General features: G+C 50.3%; 1 protein-coding gene across 1 annotated transcript in view; it reads right to left on the bottom strand.

Moving 5' to 3' along the window:
- MDGA1 (MAM domain containing glycosylphosphatidylinositol anchor 1) overlaps positions 1-12,940 on the bottom strand; it is an 85,778-nt gene extending 72,838 nt beyond the window's left edge. Inside the window, exon 1 of the mRNA XM_026034052.1 lies at positions 12,814-12,940. Within this exon, the coding sequence (XP_025889837.1) occupies positions 12,814-12,940 (127 nt within the window). The remainder of the gene's footprint in view (positions 1-12,813) is intronic.
- Between the last annotated feature and the right edge of the window lie 978 nt (positions 12,941-13,918).

Below are 13,918 nucleotides of genomic sequence, written 5' to 3'. Positions count from 1 at the left end.
AAAAAAAAAAAAAAAAAAAAAAAAGGCAGCAGAGAGATCAAGAATGCCTGTGATTCTTCCATGTTCTCTAGTCCCCCCTGGCTAGAGCTGATGAGCACATACTTTAACCATAGTCTTGGCTAACTGGAGCTGCCTGGCAAGCGTGGCTTTATCAGAACAGGTATGTGCAGTATCCAACTGCCTAGGAAATGCAAGAGGTTTACGGATATAACAGGACAAGTACATACAACACTACACCTGGAAAAAAGCAGGACATTCTTCATGAGCCCTCCACTGCCCAGCACAAGCACCCATCTACTTGGAGCACATTCCTTTCATTTACTCAGACAAGAGTTAGGAATAACACCACAGTACGTGAAGGCAGCACAGTCCCCTGGGCACACAGTGTTTCCACGACCATGGTGCTCACCAACWTCAGGGAACCTGTTAAAGAGCCAAGAGGCAGATTCAAGCAGCACATTAGRGGTAACTGCGCATCAAGAGAATATGAATGGAATAGGAAGAACGGCCAGCTCCTCAACCTCTATTTGGAGGCAATTACAGATGTTGTGGATTGAAATCATGCGTGGGAATCTACACACCTKTTTGGCTAAAGGAAGAGGATAAGAACAGCAAGGCGGCAATAAATAGAAAGGAAGGGAAAGTGAGGGAGCGATGGAAATCTGAAAAGCAACTGAAAAGGAAAACACACAACAGCTGAAAATAAGTTCACTCTCTGAATCGTGTGCTAAAAATGGAAGCAGTTAAAACAGACTGCAGTCCAGCAGAGCAAACCCTGCTGGAGTTTGCTCCACAAAGAGTGTCGCAGCCAGCACAGACTAGCCATAARCCCAGGAGGTGGAAAATTGTGCAAAGCACTACCTGAGGGAACATCCCTTGCTGTCCAGGGAAGCTCCCCACTCGCTTCCATGTGCTGCCAATCTGTAACTAACCCACTAGAAGTCAACCCTTAAGAACAAATGCAGAACGATCAAAGTATGAGTATTAACTGTCCTAAAGGGAGAATATTTAAAAGGAAAGCTGCTCAAGTCACCCAAAGCAACACGAAAAGCATTGTGGAAGGGGCTCACGTAAACACCCTTCACCAGCACCATTCCTGCTACTTAATCTTATGCCAAGAGCAAAACAGGCTTCCATCTGCTGCTTGCTTTACAGCTCCACTCAGTGTGGAGGTATCACAGGCATGGTAGCAACTGAGGCCGCTTGGCTTCGCTCATCTCCAACAACGAGCAAGAGCAGGGACATTCACTCCATTTATATCCCTTGCTTCTAGCTCTATCATCCACAATAAACTTGGGAAAGAAACACAGAAATCTGTTTTTCTTGCCTGTGTTATCTAAGTGCATTGCAATAAAGCAGTAAAGAGGAAAATTTCCCTCTATCCCAATACAGCAATCCCGCAAGAAACTGGAGGCTGGAAAATGCAACTCCTGCCTACTACCTCCAATTCACCTCTGGAAAAGGTTTACCCAAGTACTAYTAGGAGCCAGAAAACACAGCTAAAAACTTTTTTGCATGTAGCACGATGGATCACCAAGCTGAGAACAACAAATTCATAATATATTCAGGACTTAAACTTCTGAAACATTGCCAGTCAGTTTTCCTTAAGAGGAGAACCACCTAATTGAAGGTGATCAAGAATAAATAAATAAACCACACAAAGGTCTCTCTAAAAGTCTTAGGTCAAAAATTAATGGCAACTGGAAAAACAAATACAGAAGACAAATAATAACAGAGTTCTTTATATATTCCTTTGGAGTCTTAAAGCCCCAAAACCTATAGGCAGGAGTCACACCCATTAGTCCCTCTAACTTCCCCTCTGCTCCAAATTGTGTTTTCCCAGGGGGCTGGAAAAATCACAGGGATCCCTCCTGGCCAGGCAGCGAGAGAGGCTGGAGCCGGAGCCCGGCAGCAGCTCTTGCTGTGGAGCGGCAGGCGGCAGGGCCGCCGCCAGCTCCCCGCTCCGAGCTGCGTCGCTTCCGTCGCGGGTAACGAGGAAAAAGTTGTTGTCTCTATCAGCAGGGCCGGCAGGTGTGACAAAACACACGCAAGAAATACCACTGTATCAACAGAAATCCAATCAGCCAAATGCACCTTGAAAACTAATTACAGTGACTTTAATTGAATCAAGGGGAAAAAAAAATGGAAAAAAAAAAGGGGGAGACAAGGAAAATCAGAAGAGTTAGTGCAAATAAGTCCCTTAATTACAAGCTATCATCCTTGCTGCGCTATTCTGAGGTTTGGGCTGCAGCCTCAGGCGCAGCCACAGCTGCTTCCCAGCATACAACGTCAGCTCTTCCACACGGAGCGTTCYGGGTCCTTGCAAAGGCCCATGTGAGCGTCTGTGCAACAGCAGCACTGCGCGCTCCAATTCCTGCAACGGGGAGGCTGAGCCGAGCCCCTTCCTATGATCCTGGAGTTACTGCGACCAGCCCTCAGGATTCCTGTAATCCTGTTTAGGCAAGGCTTCCCGCCCGTCAGCCTTGCCTGTTTGCACTTGCTCTCCCAATCCCTCATTTTCAACAGCAACAATGTCATGGATATTACCATGAGGCCAATGAAGGAGAGAAATATTCTCACTCCAAGGATTTACACAGTATCAACAGCATCCATTTATTTTATCTCCCCCCTCCTTATTTTTTTTTCTTTTTTTCCTCTCCCTAATCTAGCAATAGCTACACACATTTCTTTCATTTCCCTACCCCACCATGTGGGTCACAGATCAAGGTACTTTTTAGCACCTGCCCCTGCTTCCTTCTTCTGCAAAGCTTTTAGTTTGGCCTAACAAACAAGCAGTTYGTCCTTCTCCATTCCCCACACTTCTTTTTCTACATTTGTTTCGAGACAATCAAATGCAATTCCTAAGCTAAAAGCTGTTTATTATTTATTAGCCCTACTGGAGTTTTCCCACATGCTGCTGTTTAATGCAGCCCTATGCAATGCAAGTGTTCAATCCAACCTTGTGGGATGTTCTCCTCATTTCTCTTTGCTGCACTTTTCAGGGTCTATACAAAACGCCCTGCTGACCCCTTTGAAGCCAAGTGATGAACTGTGATGACCTAGTGTGTCTTACTGAACATCTCTTAACTAAAATGGTATCTTTAAGCAAGCCATATGCTGCAAACCCGCTTTGAAACATCTCCCTCATAGCRTGAGGAACAGAAGCGTTAGTCAAGCAGCACACAGCGCTGCCGGCCACTCGCACTAGCCGCAGCCACAAATAAGTGCACGTGGTCATTCCGAGGGCAGGGAACAGCCTGTCAGCTCTGCCAGGGCTTTGCAACTGCCACAGAGCTGTTCCCAGATGCAAGAGCTACCCTTGGCTTCAGGCAGTTCCTCCTTTTCCATCATGCTTCGAGTGTGATTGCCGAGCACGAGTGCGCAGCAAACTGCTGCTTTCAATCTGCGTGGTGATAGTCATGCATTTCACTCAGCATCCCAACATGGAAGATTTATGATATTAATCACGCACATCATAGTAAGCAATCATTCTACACTATCAATTTCATTTTTCTACAGGAGTAAGGATGAAAATCCTCACGTAATGCATCATTTGGCCAACYAGGCAACAAACGGTTATTGTGCCATTTTAATGAAAGCGGGAGCTTAGTTTCTATGGGTGACGTCTTCAGACACAGCTACACGGTTCAGGAGCCTGACTATTCCATTTTGAGAAAACAATTTGGAAACTTAATCACTGTTAAACGCAGGGCTTGTCTACACAGGGAGTTATTCAAGAATAGCTTTCCCATTAAAAAATATCAAAATTAAAAATGATTTCACTTTCAGAAGCTGATGTCTAGAGGCTTATTTCTTTCTTTTTCTCCACAGCACCAAGCTTCATCCAGCCAACTTGTATTCCCACCTTGCAAGCTCCTGCAGCTGAACAGCTCTGTCATTTGAGTCAAATTGGGTTAGCAGGCATCAGACCGCGCCAGCCAAGCTGCTGCACAGCCCAGCTTCAAACTGTACCCCACAGGAAAGCAGCTAGTTGGTTTGGGGGATCACTACCCACTTGCAGAGCCCAAAATTGAGTGTATGTTTGCACTGCAACCCAAAAGCAGGAGCGAAGCTGGTGTACAGCCCTCAACTTGGTTATCACCTAGCTCCTAGGTGGCCTTGAGGCTCAGGAAATGGTGTGAAACCCTCTCAGGATGTTGCCTAAACGTCTGGATCATGGATCAGGCTGAGCTCTGTGCTGTCACAGCTTCACTGTGATCACTAACTGAAACAACTAAATTAAACCTAGCTCAAGAGTGYACCCACAAGCTGCTTTCCTGATCTTGGGCATAGTGTTCATATGCACCTAAAGTCTCTTTCCAAGAATACTCCCCTAGACATGCTAATAGCCTGGGAAAGATCCTATATTCTTASGCAATTTCCAAGTACCTCTCTTCTCTAGGGGGCCAGCATGAACAAGGCACCACCTTTTTTTAATATGCTTTAAAATGGGAATCTTTGGAAGTGCAACTCATGCCAGTGCCCACTTCTGGTTCCCTCCTTCCATCATGGATAAGAAGGCAATCTTACTCAGAATTTATTTGATCACTGATCAAGATAATCCCCTTCTCAAACACACACTCGTGAATTTCAATTGCTCTAAATATGAAAGAAAAATCTCTTAAAAACATCACTGACAGAATCTTTTCAGTCTTTGTTAGCATTTGGAAGATAAACATTACAGACTTCTTTCTATCTTTATACATGTAAGAAAAATAGAAAACAGCCTTAGCGCATACTTAAAATAACCAGCGTGCGAATATTCAGAGTTCCTTGCTTCCTCAAAAGCTGCGCTCTGCACTGGCATCCAGCCCCATTTCCACACCACAGCTCCAGTCACACTACAGTAACTTTCTCCTCCATCCACGGCATTGTCCCCAGCGTAAAAATCTGTGATACGGTCCCCTGCTTTCCTCCCCCCAACACAAAATCTCTACTCCTTCATAGCAAATGGGGTGGGTTTTCTGTCCTTTCCTTGGGAGTCATTTAATTCTTTTCATTCATGAAATCGGTTTTACCAAATAAAAGTTTCCTTGATGCTTTGATGCAGAGCAAAATAATTCAAATAATTGCTGGAAGAGTCAACAGATTTCAGAACTAGCCCTATGTACAGCTCAGAGCAATTTCTCAAGCCACCTGCCCACTCGGGCAGAGAAGCCCCGTGTCTGAAAGGTTTTTCTTTCTTTCTGTCCCCTCAGTGCTGCACAGTAAAGCTGCTCAGCTTCTGCAAAAGCTCCAGAAGACCCTCTAAAGCAAATCTGTGAACAAAGAGAAACTAATGTCATACTATGAGGGGAGAAAAAAAAAAAAAAAAAAGGTTTGTTTTGCATTGAAATACAAACAYGTTCCCAGTGGCCTGTTCCTCCTCCTCAAGGATACATGCCTGCCAGCCACAGGGATCACAGGTAATACCAGCTGCACTTTTCTGATGTTCAGCTCTTCTTTTTGCCAAGGACAAAACACTAAAACTTGGTCTTTTTCCCTCCTCACGCAGGCCGAAACCACTGTAAGCAATGGGCACATTGTACAAGTGAAAGCTCACATAGCACTCAAGATTTTGCAAGGATGTGAAAGCACTCAAACAATATTACAGTGATGTGAAACACATACCTCCAAGAAACGCTGCCTGTGCCCTCTGAGAGGATTTTCAGGGTCTAACAATTGCTGTAGAAATGCTCCAGACCAGTTAGGTTTTCTTAACATCCTAGAATGATTCACTTGACTGGTAGAGGAGTTGAGTCTCCTGTCCCCAGATGTCTCCAGCTTAAGTCACATTAGTTTTAGGCCTCAATTTCTCACATCCCCACTGTTTGGAAGGCTGCTCGAAGTCCGAATAATGCATTCATTGAATTTGGCAAGAGACAATCAGGCTTCACCCTGAATTTCTACAAATGCCTTTTTCCACAAGGCAAGGCACAGAACAAGCATCACAGGGTGAAATGGCATTTGTAAACAAAAGTTATTTTGCCATGTTTCTCAAACATCTGTCCAAAGAACATTTTTTTTTTCTCTCCCCATTTATTTCATCACCAAGACACATGGGATGTGRAAGACTTCAATCCACACTTACCTTAAAACAATTTATGTCAGTTATTGAAGGACCATTTCCTTTTGAAAGAGCAAGCAGCAACAGCAAGCCACTATTCTTGCATTAAACGTTCACCTGCAGACATCCAAAATCTTTTCTCACAGCTTGACTTTAACTTTCCACGTTACACCAGCTCTTCCTTATGCAATATTGGCTAATTTCCCCTCAGAAATTGCAGGCCTCGGAGCACCTTTGTCATTCACCGTCCTCACCCTGCCGTCGGGCCTGCTCAGGCCCACGCARCAGAAGCGCCTCCAAACCTTTTCTCCTACACCGTGGTTCACAGCAGAGACAAGCCACGAGCCACAAGGGGTTTCCTTGTTACTCCAAGATCTCCGTTATGTGAGATAAGGCATGAGGGCAGTAGCACTTCCATGACCAGTCTGCAGCACGAAGGGAAGGAGCACCAGGGAAGCGGGAGACCGGGCAGATGGAGAGGCTGCTCAAGCTCCTCGCTTCTGCCCCCACTACCCCTTGCAGAGCCCCTGCCACGCTCYGCACCATGGCAGTCCCCGAGACGCTGTCCTGCCTTGCGAGCAACCACTGTGACGTGCAGTTGTGTCTGCCCTGCTGTTCATGGACGGCACCATCCTGGGAGAGCACACGTGGCTCCTCAGAGGAGCTCACGCTTTGCTGGAGCGCAGAGCCCTCCACAGGTATGGGGCATCAAGTCAGGCAAACATGTGCTGCAATAACCACACTGCACAGTCTAGAAAAACAAGCAGAAAAATCAAAGAAATGAGCTCTTCGAGGCAGTGCTCTCCAGTTCCCTGCTCAGCTTCAGGCATCTCCCTTCAGCAGCCTCAGCCTGCGCTGTTGAGGTGTTGAGACACAAGGTGGTAGCGGTCAGGAGATGACTGGGATGCGGTGTGGAGCCCTCTTCCCTCACATCTGTTCAGATTTAACACACTTCTAATAAATAAATAAATAAATAAAACACACACACCTCCCAACATGAACCACCAAGCCTGTGCTTGAGTTAGTAATGCAGAATTTAGGAGACCCGTACTCACTTCATTATAAGTTCTACATGGAAAGCACGATGCTCCTGGAGAGAAACAGCAGCATTTTCTCTACCCTATGGGAGTATTATGAAAAACAAAAAAGAAATATATAGGATCCTAAGCTGCTCAGATACTATGCCACACAGGTTCACACCTCAAAACTAAACAGAGAGGCACATTCAGTGACAGAAGCAAGCAACTAACACTGAAAAGAATGGCCGTGACAGTTCAGGCTCAGGTGTTTCTCATACCAGCTAACGCTGGTATGACCCAAACTCGTTTGGACATGTTAGGAAGCCCTCTGGCTGCAGCCTCCAAAGGGCACCACAGTGGCAAGAGAGGAAGAACTGCTCCAGGGTGGCATCCTGTTACGTGGCCATCACCGTGCACATCCAAGTGGGGGGCAGCGAGAGGGACTCCCAGAAACCCGGCTGAAATCAGTGCCACCTCCTCCACGGGGACCATGCAGGGTCATCGTTTCCACTGCTCCCCAGCAGACAGCAGGATGAAGGACAGGTCCCACCGCAGGGGGAGCTTCACTTGGCAGTGCTACACCAGGGCAGAAGCCAAGAAAGCAGCGGAGAAAGGAGGTCTCGACTCCAAGAAATGCTCGTTTCTGAGCACAAAAGGTCTCTGCCTCTAAACAAGCCCAGTCCTAGCCAACCTGCTGATAAAAGCCATTCTCCAGTTCAACCTTCATTGAGCCAGCATAGCTGCTGCTGCTGGGATTTCCCTTCCCTAGCTCAAGTTATCCTTATTTTTCCCCCCTCTAAGTCCTTAATGCGGTGCTGTTGATTGCCAGCTTCATGGAATATTGTACATTTAATTTCTTCCTTTAAACACTAAGCGAATGCTGGGCTATAAAAATAAACCTTTGTTCCCCCTCCGTAAGGGGCAGACAAAAGCTTTGCTCTTTTCAAAGCAAAGTGCTTTGGATCCTGACAGAGCAGGAATTTCACCAGCCAACCACGGGCAGGAGGATGGTGCGGGTCCCCCTGGCAGCGCTTCGCTCCTCAGGGATCCGGCAGATGGATCGAGTTCCTCCGTGCAGCGGCAGCGCCGCCTCCCTCCTTCCKCCCGCAGCCACCCTGGGTTTCTGCATCTCCAAATTAAAGCGGGCGCCAAAAGGGGTGGCCCTGGGGCACTGGATCTGGGCTCCTGGAGTGCTTGAAAAACACACACCGTCTCAAAGTTTTCTTCATAGTTTCCATCTACCTTCAGACCTTGTGTGCCAAGTGTAGCCCAGGGCTCCCTGCACAACGTGTGACCAAAGGCACCGCTGCACATCAGAGAGCAGAACGACATATTCTCCCGTTCTGTCCAGGAGGGGCCCGACACCAGTGCTGTACCCCGCAGCCAAGCGCGGCCTCCTCTGGCAACACTGCACGGCAGCGCCCACCCCAACGCGCCACCACTTGCCCGCTCCCCAACGCCCCCGGCAAGGCCCCGTGCGCGGCCTGGCCAAAGAAGCCTTGCGCAGGCAGGGCCTAGTGCTAGGCCCCACGAGCACAGTGAGAAATGTGCCCACGAACGCAGTACGAAACATGCCCGCAAGCATGGCAAGAAACATGCCCACAAGCAGTCCACCCCACTAGGAACACGTTATCCCCATTGCTTTTGCCTGCACCTTCACACTGGCCAGAAGGCCTTTTCCTCACCCCTCAGCCTCAGTCCTGCTCCCTCCTTGCGCTAGGAAGCCACAGTGCTGTAAGCAACACGCTTATGCACAGACCRTTTCTGACTCAAAAATAACGCCCCCAGCAGCACAGCATTCCTTATTGCCAACACTTAATTTCCRAATTCCCATCTCACTACTGGACCCGCATGGCCACTTTCTGCTGTGCCTTCTGCTTCTTGGGAGTCACAGCAGCTCCATCTCCTGTCTCTTCAAATCATCCAATTCCTTCCCGCCGCCCCCCTCCCCCCCAAAATATCCAATGCAATCCTGACACGGTGATAATTTTATAAGCTATGCTGCTCATGTCAAATTATTCAACATCTGTCTTCATGTTCCCACAAAAATTAGCATAGGATAGTGGTTTCTGATGACACCTATAGTGAAATATTTTGACTTCTACCAGTAAGTTGCAAACAACCTGTCAGGAGGATAATGTCACTTTCCTAGTACCGCATATTAAAGCAAGCTGAGGGCTTACCTCGTGCACGGAGCTGCTGAGCTAAAACAGAGCTTCTGGTGACACACAAGGGTGGATGTGACACACTCTAGGTGTGGGAAGCAAACAAGACATGCCGGAAGCAAGCCCACACGGACAGACTTAACACCCTGATGTTAAGCAGCTGCTGAAGTACACAAGCCTTGGACCAACCCAGTCCTTAGTTGAGACTACTTCTGTAGCCCTTAAACTACAAACCCCTGCTCATTCCCGTGACGAAAAGGTAATAGCCTTAGGAGTGACAGATTTAAGAACTGGACAACAAGAAAGAGGCACAAAGGGAAGGATACACACACACATACACATGTAGTTAAGGCTTTAAGGACCACCATGCTCATACATCCCAGTTTCCCAACTTAATCATCCAAGAAGCACCTCACAGGAGCCAGCTCCACTGCTCCTTTAGTCGACAACATGCTCCCCCGTCTCAAAGGGCGCAGGATTAGGCGTCCAGCACATTGGTCCAAGGGCAAGAAGGCTGAAGCGCTGCCCATGCTCCTGCCCCAGCTGACAGAACAGCTCTTTGGGTGCAGCAGAGAGGGTCCGACCCAAGGAGTCAGCTCAGGACCGAGCTGCGCGGTCGCACCCCGGGAGCCAACAGCAAGGAGCCACCCACACAGGAGGGCACGGGACGCTCTGCCCAGATGCTGCTGCATTGAAAACCCTGCCAACAAGGCATGGTCTTCACAGGTGAAAGGAGCAAGAAACAGATCATGTCATGTGTACATCAAACATAAGTGCCAGTGCTTACAGCCTAACCCCAGGACATGTTTTACCTCGACAGTCCCCCAATGCAGATGCTAGAAAGCACTCTCCCACTAGGTTTTTTGGCTGCCTCCACTGGTATGTCACAGCTGATTGAGTGTTTTGGCTTCTCCTTAAAGAAGCAACTTCACTGGGTCATTCATTCCCAACTTCAGAGGCCAGAGCAGGGCTGTTTAGTATTTCAAGTGCTTCACCCCCACCTCTTTCAAGTGCCTTAAATCATGTGGTCCATCCCACACTGCCTCAGAATCACAGCACCAGGCAGCTCTCCCTGTTGCCTGCCCTGAACCTTCCTTTTTTCCCCTCTCCCGAACCCCACTCAGCAGTGACCATTCCTGGAGGGCTTCCCGGTGGCCTTTTCTTGCAGGTGACCTACGAGAGCCTGGGAACACAATGACATCCCGCTCTTTCAGGTGGCCTGAAATGCTGCTGCCTGCCAACTGGGCAGTGCTAGGTGCAGGACACCCCAGAAATGTTTGTTAATGCTTATTAAATGCTATGGCATGGAGTAAGCAAAGCAGCAGCCCTGTGCCTGCTCTGAACCAGAGCTACTCAAGCGCACAAGGCTGGCAAGGAAGTAAGGGACATACTCTTCCCTTTAGAAGCCCTTCCCTAAGCCCCTCTCCCATCTAACTCATTGCCTTTAAGCACATATAGCTACACCTGAAAACGCAGGTCTCCTTTCTCCTCATCTCCCCACCACCTCAATGCTGGCTCTAGTTACCCAGTTAGCAATTGCAGTTATTTCCAATATATTGCCACTCGCCCCTTGTCTCAAGCAGGGCATTGAAGAGCAGGGTTTGTAAAGCACCACAAAAAGGGGAGCATGGGGGCCAGGTCAGCTGTCCAAAGGCAACATTTACCAGGACAGCCTGGCTTTACTGCAGCACATGACGCCGAACGGATGGGAGCAGCTGAGAAGCAGGTTTCAGAYTCTCTTCAGTCAACTATAACAAACGTCAATTTGTATAATAAGCTCTTCAGGTAACAGCCTAAAAGTACCTTGACTCCTAATTAAATTGCCCCTCCATCGACAATGCTTCTTTCCCAACAAGCCCCTTACGCACATTTTATTTTTACCATTCATCTCAATAACCCTCTCCAACAACTCGGCTCCCTAGACAGAGGTCTTTTGTGTGCATCCATGTGGGTGTATTATTCAAAGGGTACATCACATGGATGCTTTATCTAGTTTAATCTGATTTAATCTCAGCAGATTTACTTGAGTAAAATATATTTATAGACTCAAATAGATGCCTCTCCCCACTTCTATCACAATACCTGTTCAAAAACAGAAATAGGCACCTGAAACACAGTACAAGTTCCCAAAATTCCACAGTAGGTGCCACAAACATTCACAATAGGGAATACTCCCAGGTTATGCATCTTGAGGCCGTGGCTGGAGACTAACATTTGGGATAACTGGAAACGGAAGGGCAGCAGAACTGCTGCCTAATCCTGCTTTGGTTACCCTCGCAAATAAAACAGTTTAATTCCAGCCTCACATGAACTATCAATAACACAAGTTTCACCTCCAGACAGTGTTGGCTGCACAAAGCACAAGATCAGAAAAGGGTAACAGACTGAAGGCAAAATTGGGGAAATAGCGTGCGAAAACCCCTAATCCTCACACAAGTTTGCGGTGTGCTGATGCCACAGCAGCTGTGTGGCATCGAGTTCCCAATCATAGAATCATAGAATGCCGAAGGTTGGAAGGGACCTCAGAGGTCATCGATCATTTGGGCAGGTGGTTTGCAGAGGCAGGGGAGGAGAGAGGCGGCAAGAGGCAGGATTTCCCCTTCGTATCTGCAGCGGGAGCAGGCAGAGGCTGGTGCCCGTCCTGCCTCCGAGGATGCCTTCATCTCGGCGTGTCTGTCTGTCTGGGCTTTCTTTTGTGCGCAGCCTCTCCCGCTCCTCTCTGGGAGGAGAGCACAAAATAAAGCACTGCAAATTTATTCCCTGCATCTAATTCAGCAGCAGTTTTATCAAATGAAAGTTCACCGGAGCGGAGGGAAAGGAAAATAATAATACAAGAGTCTTTCTATGGCAGGTTGCAGCAAAAGCAGTTTCAAGCCCTGTCCCTCCTGCCTTGCTCCCGAGGGAGCAGGAGGCCTTTCCACCATGAGGGACGAGCACAGGTGGCCAGGGCCTTAAAAGCAGATCAGAAAGTTTTCCTCCCAGCAGGTTACCTGTTGTAATGGATCGAGTAACCCGCCCTCAGTTAAGTTCTTGTGCCACAAACTCGCGCTGCTCTCTGCCTCTCTGGCCCTAGGAAGAGTTTCCTGAAATTTCCCTCTGGACATTCAAACAGGAGTATACTAGGAGGGGGAAAATAAATCAATAAAATAAAACCACAAAACGCTATTTAGGAGGAAGAAAGGAAAAGAAAGGCACAGAACGCTGTTCAGAAGGGTCATTTTGCAGGACAGACCCGAACTCGACGTGGCACCGCAGCCCCGCTGGGGCAGGAGGGGCCGTTTCCACCACAGAGACGCGGCGGGGGCGGCCGGGCTGCCCCGGGGCTCTGYCTCGCCGCGGGGAGCCTGAGCCCAGCTGGGCGTGCGAGGCAAGGGCCGGGGCTTGATTTGATTTATTCCACAACGCCCAGGTGTGTTGGGGACACACATCTTGCAAAGCGAGAATTGAGAGAGGGCGGCCCGGGGGGCGCAAGTAGATGTCCCCTCCCTGCCCTGCTCTGCTCTCCTCTCCCGCCGGGAGCAGCTCCGCTCTCCGGCTCCTGCCGGCGCCTTTTAACTTGGCTGCCGCCCCGCGCGGCTCTTACCGTAGACCCCCTGCGCGCTGCTGGGCGCGGGGAGCAAGGAGAGCAGCAACAGACAGATCCGCTCCATCTTCAGGGCAGAGCCCCCATGGCGGGCGAGGAAGGGCGGCGAGGGCAGCGCGGGCAGCATCGGGCGGCAGGCGAGGAGCTCCCGGAGCGCTGCCCCATGCGCCCCGCAGGCGCCTCGGCGACACCCCGCCAGCCGCAGCCGGGGAGCTCAAAACGCTCAAAATGCGGTAAAAACAAATAAAATAAGGCGAGGAAGGAGGCAGCGGAGCCCGCAGCTCCTGCGGACGCCCAGGGAAGGAGGCGGCGAGCCGGGCTGGGAGTGCGGGAGGGACCCGCGGCCCCGCTCGGCTCGGCGGGAGGCGCCGGGCGCAGCCCCCGGCCCGGGATGCCCGAGCGCTGCAAGCGGCGCCTGGCCCCGCTCCTGCTGCTCTGGCCGCCGCTGCTGCCGCCGCGGCCCCGGCTGCGCCCGGGGAAGCGGGAGGAGACGGACGAAGGCGTGGGGGGTGGCAACAGGGAGGCGGAGGGAGGATTAGGTGTTTCCCTCTCCTCCAGACCTAGGCGGAGGGAGCGCCGTAATTAATCACATCCAGGGAGGGTTTTGTTTCCCCCCTTAAAGCGGCTTCCAGGAGCTCCGGCAGCTGCTCTGCATCGCCCGGGCAGCCCGAGGAAGCCGCCCAGCCCAGCCCAGCCCAGCGCGGCTCCGCTGCGCTCCGTTCGCCGCCTCCCCAGCCTGACGCCTCCTCCTCCCGTCAAAACTTTCCCTGTGGGGCCGAGCTGGGCTCTAGGGCTCCTTSGCCCCCGCTCTCTGCCCGCTCTGCCGGTGGTTCCCAGTCGCGGAGAAGTCCCCGCCGTTCCGATCGCCCTCGACGGCCGCCGGGGCTCCGGGAGGAGCTGYCCCCGGAGGGCGAGGGAGATGCGCGAAGTTGAGCTCTTCCAGCCGGGCGCCGCCTGGAAGCGGCTSCCAGCGCCGCTGCTTTCCCCCGAAGTCGGGAAAATCCCTCCCGCGAAAGTTGCTGCCGCGGCGCCCGCTCCGCCGCCCGCTCGGAATCTGGGATCTGCCGCCGCTGCCTCGGCTGTCCAGGGTTGTCTCTCTCTCTCT

Source organism: Nothoprocta perdicaria, unplaced genomic scaffold, assembly GCF_003342845.1.
Source record: "Nothoprocta perdicaria isolate Ctin4 unplaced genomic scaffold, notPer1 scaffold_139, whole genome shotgun sequence".
Lineage (NCBI taxonomy): Eukaryota > Metazoa > Chordata > Aves > Tinamiformes > Tinamidae > Nothoprocta > Nothoprocta perdicaria.
This window is presented reverse-complemented; position numbering and strand designations above follow the sequence as displayed.